This window comes from Squalius cephalus, assembly GCF_949319135.1.
Source record: "Squalius cephalus genome assembly, chromosome: 19".
In the NCBI taxonomy this organism is placed as follows: domain Eukaryota; kingdom Metazoa; phylum Chordata; class Actinopteri; order Cypriniformes; family Leuciscidae; genus Squalius; species Squalius cephalus.
This window is the reverse complement of record NC_137140.1, coordinates 8284559-8299134: the sequence shown is the minus strand read 5'-3', so window position 1 is coordinate 8299134 and position 14576 is coordinate 8284559. Positions and strand designations below refer to the sequence as shown.

Below are 14576 nucleotides of genomic sequence, written 5' to 3'. Positions count from 1 at the left end.
ATATTGTGTTACTTTTAGAAATATATTGAAATACAATTCTATATATTTTTGATGTAGCCTACTTCAAATAAGCATGCTGGGATATAGGCTACTTATGTATCAAAAACATAGCCTACTATTTGAATTTCAAGTTTATTTTTAATACAAATACTAGCCTACATATTTTTCACCTGGGTATACAGGCTATATTACACAAGTATGGAGGAGTTTATATAGCTTATATTTATATAAGTTACAGTGGTTTGCAAAGTAACAAGTGTCCTGCGCCAACCAACCTTAATTTTTTATAACATTTTACGTATCACGTGTTTCCGTCCTCATTAATAATGCAAATCAGTTAAGATCGCGCCACGGGTAGGCCTATAGGTTGCGAGTCAATTATCTGCATTTGATTCTTACGTTTTTTTAAAAATCCCACAATAACTTTTGTCAGGAAACAAGAAACTTGTCCATATTCACTGCTGTTATTAGACATGATGTAGGCTACTGTAGCCTACTCACATAAAACACTTGATGATAGGCCATCATCTGTACAATCACTTTTTGTGTATGACATTTCTCACTATTTAAGTGCAATGCATTATTAAATGATTTTGATAATAATTCTCCGTGGAAGGAGGAGGTGGGATTCAGTACAATTTAATATCCAAAGGTTGTGAAACGGTATGGTCGTCTTAATTTTTCGGTAACTTTAGATATTCTCAATTCAGTGCAATGAAGTTCGATCTTTAGCCTACATAAGAATAAAAACATTTATTTTGATAGATGTGCCACGTGATAGCTGTCTTTGCTAAACCTCGTTGATGAAACAACATTAGTAAAACGATAACTTAAACAATTCACGTGCTATACTTTCATTTACTTTGGTCAAACCAATGGGGCATGCCGTTACTGCTAAATGCGTGTGCCCTCCCGCGACCGGGGATACATTTCCTTTCAGGGGTAAGTACCTTGCACGCCACCTGTCATATTATGGCTCTACCCTAGCCTGTCAAGAGTCAAAACGAGAACGCTCTCGTTTTCCGCTCGAGTTTAATGCACAGTTGTACCGCACGCTATTATTCCTCTTGCGACTAAGCGATTAAACAACGAGTAGGCTTTAGTTAAATTAGGACATTTATGTAGCTTTTATTAACATGCCTTAAAACATTACTGGTGTGCATCTTGAGACAAGACAATGGCACTAACATATTTTAAGATATAGCCTATTAGTGCAAGTTGGTTCCAGTTAAAACAGCTCAATAACGCATTTTATTCTGGGACTAGCTTAAACTTTTTCTGTGGCTGGGAAAATTAGCCTATATGGTCACTGAAATTGTCCATTATTGTATTACAGTAAGTGCACTATTTTCCTGTTATTTCTTTTTAATTGCAGAACAAGAACAAATCCAATATTGCTGTATACAAAAGGAGTAAAAAAAATATAATACAAATTTAGATATCAAAATGAATCACTTAGGGTAAGTGTACCCATTAAGCCCACTCTCCACTCTGAAGTAAAAGTAAAAAAAAAAAAAAACACTTCCCTGACCTTTTTTATTGCATACCAATCACATTTGGCAATGTTGAGTTAGCCCCACCCATGTGCTTGCTGTCTCAGGGGACATCACACAAAGTCACCCCAAAACTTTGGTGTTTCGGACCCTTCAGAAATCAACACATTTCTGCAATTTTCAGCCATTTCTTTGGTAACTACATTGATATTATGTAAAATAAGAGATAAATGTATTTTTTTGTGTGTGTTTGTGTGAGTATAGTACTTTATCATTTTAAATAATTTTCCTTTAAATTGAAAGATGAGTTTTATTTGCTTGCACTCAGAGCTAATCTCAAGCTCAAACCATTAGCCCTACAGAAAGGCTGCCAAAGAATTAAGCATGTGAACTGCAAACACTAAATGTTTTGTGATCCATTTTTCTGAATGCAAATTTTATCATAGCAAAAGGATTTTTTTTAATACTTCCCTGTCACTGAATAAATATATTGATGTTTTACTTCTTAAAAATCAATTAATTTGTATATTTTGGCTTATTTGGAACACATGCCGCTTAAATGGTGCCAAAGTACCAATTAAGCCCATGCCAGACTTCTGACTTTATTCATAAAATATCTTAATTTTATATTCTAAAATGTACATCAACGAATTAATTCATTTTCAAATGAGAGATACACCTTGCATTTTAACAAATTATTTTTCTTATAAACCATGTCAATATCAATGAAAAAAACGTAGACTTCGATTTTGGTGGGCTTAATAGGTACACTTACCTCTACCTGTACAGTAAGGAATAGAAATGTGGATAAATTCAGATTCAGATATAAAATAAGTTACATTATTTCAAAATAATAGGCCTATATAGAAAAAAACAAACATCATTAGCCTATTTATTATTCCTGTAGCTCAACCAATACAGTTCATAACATTTATTAACATAAATGTTAATGTTGTTGAAATTTGGAATAATACTTAGCATGTAATGATAAGTGGTTTTATGGAATTAACGAGGGTAACAGGCCCTTTTAATTTTATCTGAGGATAATAGTTTCTAACTTCTTTTGCCTCACAAATGTGTCAGTAATAACAATACATTTTCATTGAAATACGATACATAAGTAATTGTCACATAAAATAATTTAAATTATGTCCAAGAACTGTATCTGAAATTGAAATGAATGCTGATAAAATCTAGAATAATGGGCAATAAATAAATCCTACAACTGTCTACATAAGAAATGACATTGTTGCACATATGCTGGCATTATTGTAAAACTCCAGACTGAGTGATCAGAATCTTATACCACCCTGAAGGAATGTATTTATCTTTGTGGTGTGCATTGAAGAGCTAGAGATGCTGGATGTCCTTGTCATGCCTGAAATTCCATCTTATTCCATACTTTATTTTCTCCTACCATTAATTTATCAGCAAAGACATCTTGGTATGAATTTAAAAGACAAGATCATATTACTTTCTAGTTAAACAGGCATATTGTGAACTGAAACTTACTTTTTAAAAATATTTTATTATTATTATTTAATTTAATACTCATAAAAAAAAAGCACAAACAATCACACACACTGGTACAGCCCTTGATTATGGTGAATTCTTAAAGTTATTTTTGACAGTATCAATGCAAAAACAGGTTAAAACTCACAGCAATAACTTCTGATGCTTAAAATCCTTACACGTCAGATCTAATATAGTAAATTAATTTTACAGAAGTATGTTAAATCATCAATGATATCTTTTTTTTTTAACAGTCATAACAGGTTTATTAAGAAAACATCCAGTTGACCTTTTAGAATAAAGAGAATAAAATTACTGACAGGTAATGCGCATATCCCAAATTCCCATGAAGCAGCTAGAACAGGCTGCAGACACTGTGCAACTATTCTTAATTAAAAAAATTAACCATGAGAGTGTGTGTATTTAGCACCTTAGTATATCACTGATCTAGAATCAGCGCATGCCCTTGTCACATTCATTAAAAACTCGATCCAATATCAACATTATCAAGACCAAAATGGAACATTTGTCAAATAGACCATCGAAAAAAGCATGTAAACAGGGGCTGGATGCAGAAAATGAATCATATCGTGTTTGTTTGTTTTTTTGGCTAATCTGCGCTTTCATTCTTCCATCATAGCCCATGCTTCCTCTGCTTTCATGTAGTACTGATTGGCCAGTCTACCCTTCATGGCCTCCATTGCTGCATCAGCTGCCTCAGTGAAAAGATCACCTACAAAATGCATACAATTCCAATTTAAAACATTACAGCAAATTCAAGACACATTTAAAAACTAAAATTGTCAATCTGATATCATACTGTTGTAATATTTTCTGATGTTAAATCTGAAGTACTGAACCACTGTGTTGGATGTTGATGAATGTACTGTAGCGTGAGATACACTCACCTGCTCTTTGGGGGTCTGCATCCAGGTTGAACCCTCCTTCCTGGTACATCTCAGCCAATCGTGCCAACAGAAGGTAGCGCGGCTCGTCCTGCATCCCATCAAACTCTCCGCCCTCGTCATAATCTGTCATGTTAAGGGCAGAGTCGTACCAGTGCACGGCGTGCTTCCAGTCCAATGCCCTGCGTTTTCAAAATAAAACTTTCAGTTCTAAAGTGGGTTCCAACAGATTTTCCATTTTAAAATTCCATACTTTCCCAGACTTCTCTGTAGATTTTTCAGACCATATTTAACATGTGATAAATGGTTTCAAAATACAACATTGCTATTACATATGCTATTATGTTGCCAAATAACTGCCTGAATACGGTAGATAGTATATACTGTATCATTCGAAATCAATGAACACCAAACCCAGTTCACATTCAATGTGCAGCATTGAACGTGTACTTTAAATTCATATTATTAATAATAATAAGTTATATAATAAATTATTTAATTATTTTTTATTTATTTATTTATTTTTTTGGTTGTGGAAAATATTATTTTCTAAATAATGGCAGGATATGTTATTCAGTATAATATTGTTCATTACTGATTAAATAATTTATTATCAGGCATTATTATTCTAGCATTATATTCAGTATATAGTACAGTAATCTGTAAGTATTTTTTTTTTCTGGCACAGTGCTGATCTACACTCACGCTCACCGAATGCATTGTTTATACATGCTTACATAATGAGAAGAAACCTAAAATACATTATAACCTGCATATACACTCACCTAAAGGATTATTAGGAACACCATACTAATACTGTGTTTGACCCCCTTTCGCCTTCAGAACTGCCTTAATTCTACGTGGCATTGATTCAACAAGGTGCTGAAAGCATTCTTTAGAAATGTTGGCCCATATTGATAGGATAGCATCTTGCAGTTGATGGAGATTTGTGGGATGCACATCCAGGGCACGAAGCTCCCGTTCCACCACATCCCAAAGATGCTCTATTGGGTTGAGATCTGGTGACTGTGGGGGCCATTTTAGTACAGTGAACTCATTGTCATGTTCAAGAAACCAATTTGAAATGATTCGAGCTTTGTGACATGGTGCATTATCCTGCTGGAAGTAGCCATCAGAGGATGGGTACATGGTGGTCATAAAGGGATGAACATGGTCAGAAACAATGCTCAGGTAGGCCGTGGCATTTAAACGATGCCCAATTGGCACTAAGGGGCCTAAAGTGTGCCAAGAAAACATCCCCCACACCATTACACCACCACCACCAGCCTGCACAGTGGTAACAAGGCATGATGGATCCATGTTCTCATTCTGTTTACGCCAAATTCTGACTCTACCATCTGAATGTCTCAACAGAAATCGAGACTCATCAGACCAGGCAACATTTTTCCAGTCTTCAACTGTCCAATTTTGGTGAGCTCATGCAAATTGTAGCCTCTTTTTCCTATTTGTAGTGGAGATGAGTGGTACCCGGTGGGGTCTTCTGCTGTTGTAGCCCATCCGCCTCAAGGTTGTGCGTGTTGTGGCTTCACAAATGCTTTGCTGCATACCTAGGTTGTAACGAGTGGTTATTTCAGTCAAAGTTGCTCTTCTATCAGCTTGAATCAGTCAGCCCATTCTCCTCTGACCTCTAGCACAGTGGTTCTCAACTCCAGTCCTCGGGACCCGTTGCTCTGCACATTTTGTATGTCTCTCTTATCTGACACACTCAGTTCAGTTCATGGAGTCTCTCTTAACGAGCTGATGATCTGATTCAGGTGTGTTAAATAAGGGAGACATACAAAATGTGCAGAGCAGCGGGTCCCGAGGACTGGAGTTGAGAACCACTGCTCTAGCATCAACAAGGCATTTTCGCCCACAGGACTGCCGCATACTGGATGTTTTTCCCTTTTCACACCATTCTTTGTAAACCCTAGAAATGGTTGTGCGTGAAAATCCCAGTAACTGTGCAGATTGTGAAATACTCAGACCGGCCCGTCTGGCACCAACAACCATGCCACGCTCAAAATTGCTTAAATCACCTTTCTTTCCCATTCTGACATTCAGTTTGGAGTTCAGGAGATTGTCTTGACCAGGACCACACCCCTAAATGCATTGAAGCAACTGCCATGTGATTGGTTGATTAGATAATTGCATTAATGAGAAATTGAACAGGTGTTCCTAATAATCCTTTAGGTGAGTGTATATACCTCTGACATATCAGTTTGATACGGTAATGATGGTTTAATGTTGCATGATCACCAAACAGCAAAGTACAGTGTGATTTAAATGGTCATGCAGTCCCTTATCTGTTGCTGGTATGTAAACATGCATGTAATATAATTTATTCAATTATTTATATTTTAGACAACTAAATAGGGGCAACAGTCTGAAAACATAATCTGGAAATTATCTTTTTTTAATATTCTGTCTGATACTAAAATCAAATTCCATACTGAGTAGGAGAATCCCTGTCTAAACACATTTTGGTCCATACAGATAAATATTTATGTGAATGATGTGAAAAAATGATCATACCTATCAGAAGGGAGTTTCAGACCCGTGTCGAATGCTCGTGCCACTTGAATCATACAGGGCCGATCTCCTGCCTCGGCGGCCTGCAGCAGGAGGCCGAAGCCCTTCTTGCTATTTTCCTCAGACGCCTGAGATGAAACAACACAGACATGACAGAGGAAGAATAAGCAGGGCAGAGAGATAAAATAATATGTTATCATCCATGAGACCATTTGGAGAAAAAGCACCTCTAATTCTATCTCTGGTAGAATGTGATGTGGCAGCTGAAGATAACACTGGCCAAGGGCAACTATAGCCTCAAGCTCCCCACACATGGTGGCCCTCTCCAGATGATATATTGCAGAAATCTCGTCCCACGGCGCATCCTTCTCACAGAAGCGCCCGCCCTCGTGGTAGCGGACCATGGCTAGATGAACCTAAAAAGGGATAGTTCACCCAAAAATTTAAATTCAGTCATCATCTACTCATCCTTATCTAGTTCAAAACCCATTAGACTTTGGTTCATCTTCAAGGCACACATAAATATGATGTTAATGAAAGGTTTCTGTCCCTCCACTGGAAGTCTGTGCAAACAAAACTTTCCAAAAAGATACAAAAAGTTCATAAATGCATCGTAAAACTAATCCATATGAACTGAGTGTTTTAATCCAAGTTTTGTGAAGAGATACATTATATGATCAACAGATTTAATTTAATTGAACAAAAAATACATAGAGCACATCAAATATGGTAAAAACAGAAGCTCAAACGTGTATATGCCTCAGGAGAACCAGTGAGGTTTGTTCTAGTGTATGACACATGCAAGTTTGAACTTTCATGTTAAAGTCAAATACACCCCTAAATTAAATATGTTTATCATATAAAGCGATTGTATCTTTTCACAAGACTTGGAATAAACTTAATTCATATGGATTACTTTTACGACACCTTTATGACCTTTTTGGACCTTTTCAAAGTTTTGGTTGCATGGACTTTCAATGGAGGGACAGAAACCTGACAGAATTTTCATTTAAGGTAGGGCAGGGAATGTTTTTCATAAACACTTTTTGTTATACTGGTTGAAACTTTCTTCAAACCCTTGTAGCAATCAATAAGAAAAGTAGTCTAAATATATATATATATATATATATATATATATATATATATATATATATATATATTTTTTTTTTTTTTTTTTTTAATTACATTTATCTTCTGTGGAAAAATATTTCATCCAATCATTGCATTCAGTTTCAAATGCCTACCTGATTGGTAGTCTCTCTAGCCTCTCCAAAATTGCCTACCCTATCTTTAAAGCCTGAACTGAAGCCTGAGTCAGAAAGTCATAAATAAAATATAAAAAATGTATTTGTCAGTTTCAGGACCAGGTTTGTAAACACATGACAATTTCTTACCTTGCCCAGGATGGATTTGCCAATTTTCCTTTCAAGAAGCATATTGTTCAGTCTCTCCACCTCCATTGCCACACAGGAGGATCTGTGTATGTGGGAGCGAGATGAATGGTAAAAACTCCATTTTTCTTCTGTCAGCTGAGAGAGACAACAAAAATACATATTAACCCTAGAGTAATAACTGAGGCAAGAAATGACAACAACATTGACTTTATGAATTGTCCCATGTCCAAATTTTAAATATATCCACACTTTAGTATCCATTACTGGCCAAGACCAAGGTCAGAAATAGACTGTGTTTAGGAACAGCATATAGCTTAGAGCGCTAGTCTGTTGTGATATCAAATACAGTGCTGGTCTGTGAAGTGTTCCTTTATTGTCAATGAAAACGGTTTATCATTCGACAAACTGTTTTTAGATGTAACTGCTTTCACTTTTTTTAATATATAACATTCCTTGAATCCTTAAATATGGATAGCAGAAGAACTAACATCTGTGAGACTTTGAAAACCACAAACAACATAAACACTTAAAATCACTTGAAATATTTTTGCACAAAAAAGCAATGCATGCAGGAAATCACATGCAGGGTTCCCACATTACTTCTCCAGTCATTCCAGATTTTTCTTTCAATTTATTTAATTTATTGTTTTAAAAGAAATTGGTTACACTTTATTTTAAGGTGTCATTGTTACAGTGTAATTATATATTTAAGTACTGAGTAATATTAAGCAACTACATGTACTTACTATAGGGTTAGGGTAGGATTAGGATTTGGTTTAGGGTTAGTTGCATGTAATTATGCATACTTTACTGTTATTACTATGGTAAGTACATGTAACATATGTAACAAGGACACTGTAAAATAAAGTGTTACCGAAATTTCACTCACAAGCAGCAACTGCTAGTCAATGAAATATCTTTTGAGCACAACTGCATGACTTTAACATGCCATTCAAAAATCACAATTTTAAAATTCCCTGACATTGACAGGTTTTCCATGATTTTGGGAACCCAGCATATGCGTGTACAGTACGGGAAAGGAGAGCTTGCCACTTGTGAGGGGGTTAAAGTAAGATGAGATAAAGGGGTTTAGATGAAAGAATAATGAGATGAAAAGGTTTAGAGGTTTAGATAAAAAAAAATGTAGATTACAAGACAGCACCACTTAAAATCAATGTTCTATGAGAAGAAAGATTAGGAATCAATGGGGGATGGGTGACTATCGTGATTAGATACAGGGATTTTATCAACGGTTTTGTAGTTACCCGACGAACACTGTCCTCATCCGATTCTGAGAAATGTCTGTTGTAGAAGGGACGTCCCTAAATAATGATGAATGAATTAAAAACCTACCATCACATATCTTAGGAGCCCAAAAGTGTATAACTGCTGCGTTTCATGATGCACGTAAGCACAGCACACAACAACAAGTTTATAATGCAGTAGAAAGGAAATTTTGTTATGGAGTAACAAAGAAATCAAGCAAGAACAGATTATAATTTCAACTACATTTCTCAGCAGCCTGGCACTAAACATATGAAATATCTATATTATTAACATAATCTATATCCATCTATATCTAAAAAACAAAACAATAGTTGTAAACTAGTTTAATTTAAATTGAATAATGTTCTGTATTTGTTCAGATTTAATGCTGAAATGTATCCAAAACCCTGTGCTGGATACAAATACTGTTGTGATTAATAAAAATAACAAAATAAACAAAATATCCAGGTGATATTCAATACCTGGCTGTGATGTTCCACTAAGTCTCCTTCACTGCGTTTCTCACTAGGGTAACCACTGTCTCCTCCATTCTCTGAGTCCTGTGAATGCAAGTACAGTTAATAGTATAAATCAGTTTCCATAAAATATCACTGAATTTAATACCACTGTCAACAATGGATATATATTCTTGTTCACAAACTGACCTTTTGATCTGTGTTAGCTCGATGCGTCTCATTCATTTCATTCATAAATGACCAGCCTGTTATGAAACATAAATCGAGAGACATAAGTGGTGGTGAAATTAATAAAAATGAGAGTGCATTTGTCCCAAAACAAAATATGCAGTGCTAAGGCTGTTCAGCATGCACCTGACATACTGTATGAGAGCTAACATATGTTAGCTGTATGTTGCAGTTGTTTTGCACATGAATTGAGGAAAAGCTTAAAACAAATCAATGTGTTTAACTCAATTTAATTACATTGGCGCTATTGGTAATAATTGCTTAAACACTTTTGTCGATACTGTTTCAAATCAATGTTAAATTGCTAACATGACAGTTTTGATATTTCGGACAAGTGTAGATTCTACTAAAGCCTTATAGTGTTTAGGTAAATTAGAATATGTGTCCTCAGTTATAATATTCATCAAAACAATAAAAGGTCAGTGCAAACAGGCCCAGGAAGGTTACTTAGCAACATCAGCACCAGCTAATTAATATTCATGAGCTAAGCCATAGATACAGTCAGCAGTGCATCATTCTCTAGGGGGAACATCAATTAGCATTAGGGAAAATAAACCCTAACTACCTACCATAGTTACTCATTCATTGTCATTTCTAAGGGGAAGTTTCTGATAATTGTGGCTATATTTAGACAAGTCACACTGCTGCAGACTTACACATTTAAAGCATCCCTTATTTCTATAGCAGTTTTCTTTTACCTACATTGCTGTCAAAATAAAGATGGTTCTGGATTTTTGCTTTATAAGTGTCAAACACAACTTTTCTCTCTAAAAATGGCCAAAGCCATGAAGTATTTCCTTGTTTTCCCATAGAAATGAATTGGTAATTATATTAACATCACAACCAGCCAGTCAAAGGCTGACAACAAGTGGAGGTACTTCTAGTACTTTAAATACATATATTTAAAGGAAAATGTCCAGGTGGTTGCAACATACTGACAGCTAATAAATTCTGACTGCATGAGGTTAGCTAAAAATAATAATAAATAAAAAAACTATAGATGCAAGGATTCATTGCTTGTTATGTCTGTTGTCTTCAGTAGAGGGCAAATAACACACTGAAATTACCAGAGACAGTCTATGGAGGAGGAGACGGATAACTGCATTAAACGTTAACTAGACCTGTCTGAAAAGTATACAGTTAAGAAAGTGAAAATAATGATACCATTGTTGTCAGATTGTATTGTTCACAATAAATAAATTATCAAAACAATCTTAACGAACAGTTTTGGATATTTCAGTTATTTCTCCAATCAAGATTGAAACTGTACGCTTGTTACCTACGTAAAAAATATCTGTCACCAAAGTGATCTGACTTGTCTTAAGGGGGATTTGGTATTCCTCAGGTGGTCTACTTAAAGGGATAGTTCACCCAAAAATTCAAATTAGCCCATGATTTACTCACCCTCAAATCATCCTAGTTCTTCTTTCAGACAAATACAATCGGAGTTATATTAAAAAATGTCCAGGCTCGTCCAAGCTTTATACTGGCAGTGAATGGCCATATATTTTTTGAAGTCCATCAAAGTGCATAAAAGTGATAAAAGTGCTCCACACTGTTCCGGGGGGTTAATAAAGGCCTTCTGAAGTGAAGCGATGAATGAATAGATGCATTTTTATGGACTTAAAACAGAAATGGTCATTTACTGCATTATAAAGCTAGGAAGAGCCAGGACATTTTGTAATATAACTCCGATTGTATTCGTCTGAAAGAAGAATGTCATATACACCTAGGATGACTTGATGGTGAGTAAATTATGGGCTACTTTTCATTTTTGGGTGAACTATCCCATAAGTGCATTCACACATAGTACTGGGTTAGTATAGTATTACCAATGGATGATCGGTCTGCAGAGACGCCAATACTAAGTGGAGAACAGGGAACCGAGTCTGTCTCGCTGTTTTCATCAACTGAGGAAGTCTCAGAGAGCCGGGACAGAAGAACAGGCATGTGGCCGAGAGAGATTGTCCGAACCCTAGGCGAACCACACTGCTCTTCACATCCACGGAGGACAGTCTGAGCTGAATTCTGCTTAGAAAAAATGTATTCATTTAGAAAACCTTCAGAAATATTTGTTTAAATAATCCAAATTCATAACCAATTGCAACAGTTTGTGAATGCAGGGCTGAGAGACAAGAATTTTATTCTGTTGGTCTGATCGGGTCAGCAGTTCCACTGATATTTTCACTGGCAACGCCACAAAAACACCCATACTTTTAAATTAACTATCAGAACCAAAGTATATTATTTTAGTACAGAATGTTTCATTAAACATGGGAAAAAAGGAGGGATCGACATATCAGCAGGAATGATGTATTTTTGTAGGCCAAAACCCAGAAACGATTTAGTATTTTAGCACTTCTGTCCTGAAGTTTTTGGTTAAATCTGTGGTGAACATAAGTGTAACAGTTCAAGCTCAGGGAAGGAGGAGGCGGGAACCGGCAAATGGTTAACCTAAAGTTTTAATCACAAAATTAAACAAACAACAAAACAAAACGTTTCGGTTACTCACGTAACCTCTGTTCTCTCTAGAAGAGGGAACGAGTATTGCGTAGTTGCTACGCTACGGGAAAGCCTTTCTTTCTCGAGATACTGAAGCCAAAAATTATCCTTAATTTTTATAATCTTGTCAACGCAGTGCGGCAGCCTGCAGACCTAGGGCGAGCTACTAGCGTGCCCATTGGCTGCCCTGCGGCAACTGCAGCAGCCTACCGCTGAGCCCTTGGCGTGACGTCACGACCAATGAGCGCGCTTGGCGCGCTTACTGCGTCACAGCCCGCGAAAAGGGGGGTGTGGCTTAGCGTATATAAACAGGGCTCGGAGGCTGCTTCTCTGGTTTCTGTCGCATGAAGCGAAATGAGCTCGTGGCGCGAGCACGGCGGGCTACGCAATACTCGTTCCCTCTTCTAGAGAGAACAGAGGTTACGTGAGTAACCGAAACGTTCTCTTACGAGAGGTTCTCTCGTATTGCGTAGTTGCTACGCTACGGGAACGCCCTTGTCAACGCCGTGCGCGCCCAGCATCCACTGAATGAGTCCCAGGGAGAGCCCGGGGAACGTGATAGCGGAGAGCCGGGCGGCCTAAAGAGGGCTAGCGCCGTACATAAGCACACACTAGGGGGTTTGGAGCGGCACGGCCGGTCCGAACTGACAATTCCCTGCATAGTGCAGCTCAACCAGTAGAGCTAAATCACACACCGTAGCCCGCGCACAGATAGTGGGCCGGCATACGCGAGACTTAGACTGATAACACTTTCGCCTGCAAGGCGGGAACATCCAGGTTGTAAAACCTAACAAATGTAGAGGGGGAGGCCCAGCCTGCCGCTGCACAAATGTCATGAATGGGAATCCCGCTGGACCACGCCCACGACGAGGCCATGCCTCTGGTGGAGTGAGCTCGAATGCCCAATGGGCACTGCAGGTCTTTAGACGCATAAGCCACAGCAATAGCGTCCACTATCCATCTGGACAGGCTGTGTTTCGAGGCGGCGAGACCCTTGGTGCGCCCACCAAACGAAACAAAGAGCTGATCCGAGCGCCTGAAAGCGGCGGACCGTGAAATGTAGTTCCTCAACGCCCTGACCGGGCAGAGGAGATTACCATCGGCCTCGCTGCCATGCGTTGGCAGGGCTGAGAGGGAAATGACCTGTGCTCTGAAGGGAGTGCCCAAAATTTTGGGAACGTACCCATGCCTCGGTCTGAGAATGACTTTGGAGTCATTAGGTCCGAACTCGAGGCACGCGGCGTTAATAGATAACGCGTGAAGGTCTCCCACTCGTTTGACTGAAGACAGTGCTATCAGAAAAACGGTTTTGAGCGTGAGGTATTTCATATCCACAGTTTCCAAGGGTTCGAAGGGATGCGCTCTCAGGGCCTCCAAGACCAGAGAAAGATCCCACATAGGAACCGCGGGGGGTCGCGGGGGGTTCATCCTCCTGGCTCCCCTAAGGAAGCGGATGACGAACTCGTTCCTTCCTAATGCGCGGCCCCGCTCTGAAACAGAGAGCGCTGAAATGGCCGCAACATAAACTTTGAGCGTGGAGGGGGACCTGCCCGCGTCCAGTAGCTCTTGAAGGAAACACAGAATTCGCGATACCCCACATGTCTGTGGATTGAGCCCCTTAGCAGTGCACCATCTGTTAAACACTGACCATTTCGACATGTAGAGCCGCCTCGTAGAGGGGGCTCTAGATTGTATGATCGTGTTCATGACCCCGTCTGGCAGATCAGCCTGTAATCGTTGAGGCTCCACGCATGCAGAGACCAGCGCTCTGGATGGGGATGCCATATCGAGCCGCGGGCTTGAGAGAGAAGGTCTCTCTTCACCGGTATCGGCCAGGGGGCTGAGTCTGCCAGCTGTATTAGATCCGGGAACCAAGCTTGGTTCTCCCAGCATGGGGCTATGAGGAGCACTGAGTGGCGCGCTTCCCTGATTCTCTCGATGACCTGAGGCAGCAGAGAGACCGGGGGAAAAGCGTACAACGGGCCGCTGGGCCAGGTCTGGGCCAGCGCGTCCTCGTTCTTCGAGAAGAACTCTGGGCAATGAGCGTTGTCTTTTGACGCAAAAAGGTCGACTTTCGCTTTGCCGAAACGGCGCCACAGTAACTGGACTGTTTGGGGGTGTAGAGACCACTCCCCAGGGGGAACGTTGTCCCTGGACAGTCTGTCGGGACCCTCGTTCAGGTGGCCAGGCACATGCGCGGCTCTCAGCGAGCGCAGAGAGTGCTGAGCCCACACGAGGAGGCGTTCCGCCAGGGTGCAGAGCGTCTTT

At 39.0% G+C, this 14576-nt stretch overlaps 1 protein-coding gene across 4 annotated transcripts in view; it reads right to left on the bottom strand.

The window, feature by feature from the left end:
• Positions 1–3001: 3001 nt before the first annotated feature.
• The window catches only part of eef2k (eukaryotic elongation factor 2 kinase), a 28859-nt gene continuing 17284 nt past the window's right edge, over positions 3002–14576 (bottom strand). For 2 of the 4 annotated variants that reach the window (XM_079851330.1, XM_079851331.1), the window contains 9 exons: positions 11639–11834; positions 9768–9823; positions 9585–9662; positions 9102–9158; positions 7837–7971; positions 6670–6858; positions 6446–6570; positions 3914–4092; positions 3002–3738 (listed from right to left, as the gene is read on the bottom strand). In XM_079851330.1, coding sequence (XP_079707456.1) covers positions 3629–3738; positions 3914–4092; positions 6446–6570; positions 6670–6858; positions 7837–7971; positions 9102–9158; positions 9585–9662; positions 9768–9823; positions 11639–11834 — 1125 coding nt within the window. In that variant the 3' untranslated portion in view covers positions 3002–3628. The remainder of the gene's footprint in view (positions 3739–3913; positions 4093–6445; positions 6571–6669; positions 6859–7836; positions 7972–9101; positions 9159–9584; positions 9663–9767; positions 9824–11638; positions 11835–14576) is intronic. The other 2 variants (XM_079851332.1, XM_079851333.1) reach the window with 1 other exon arrangement.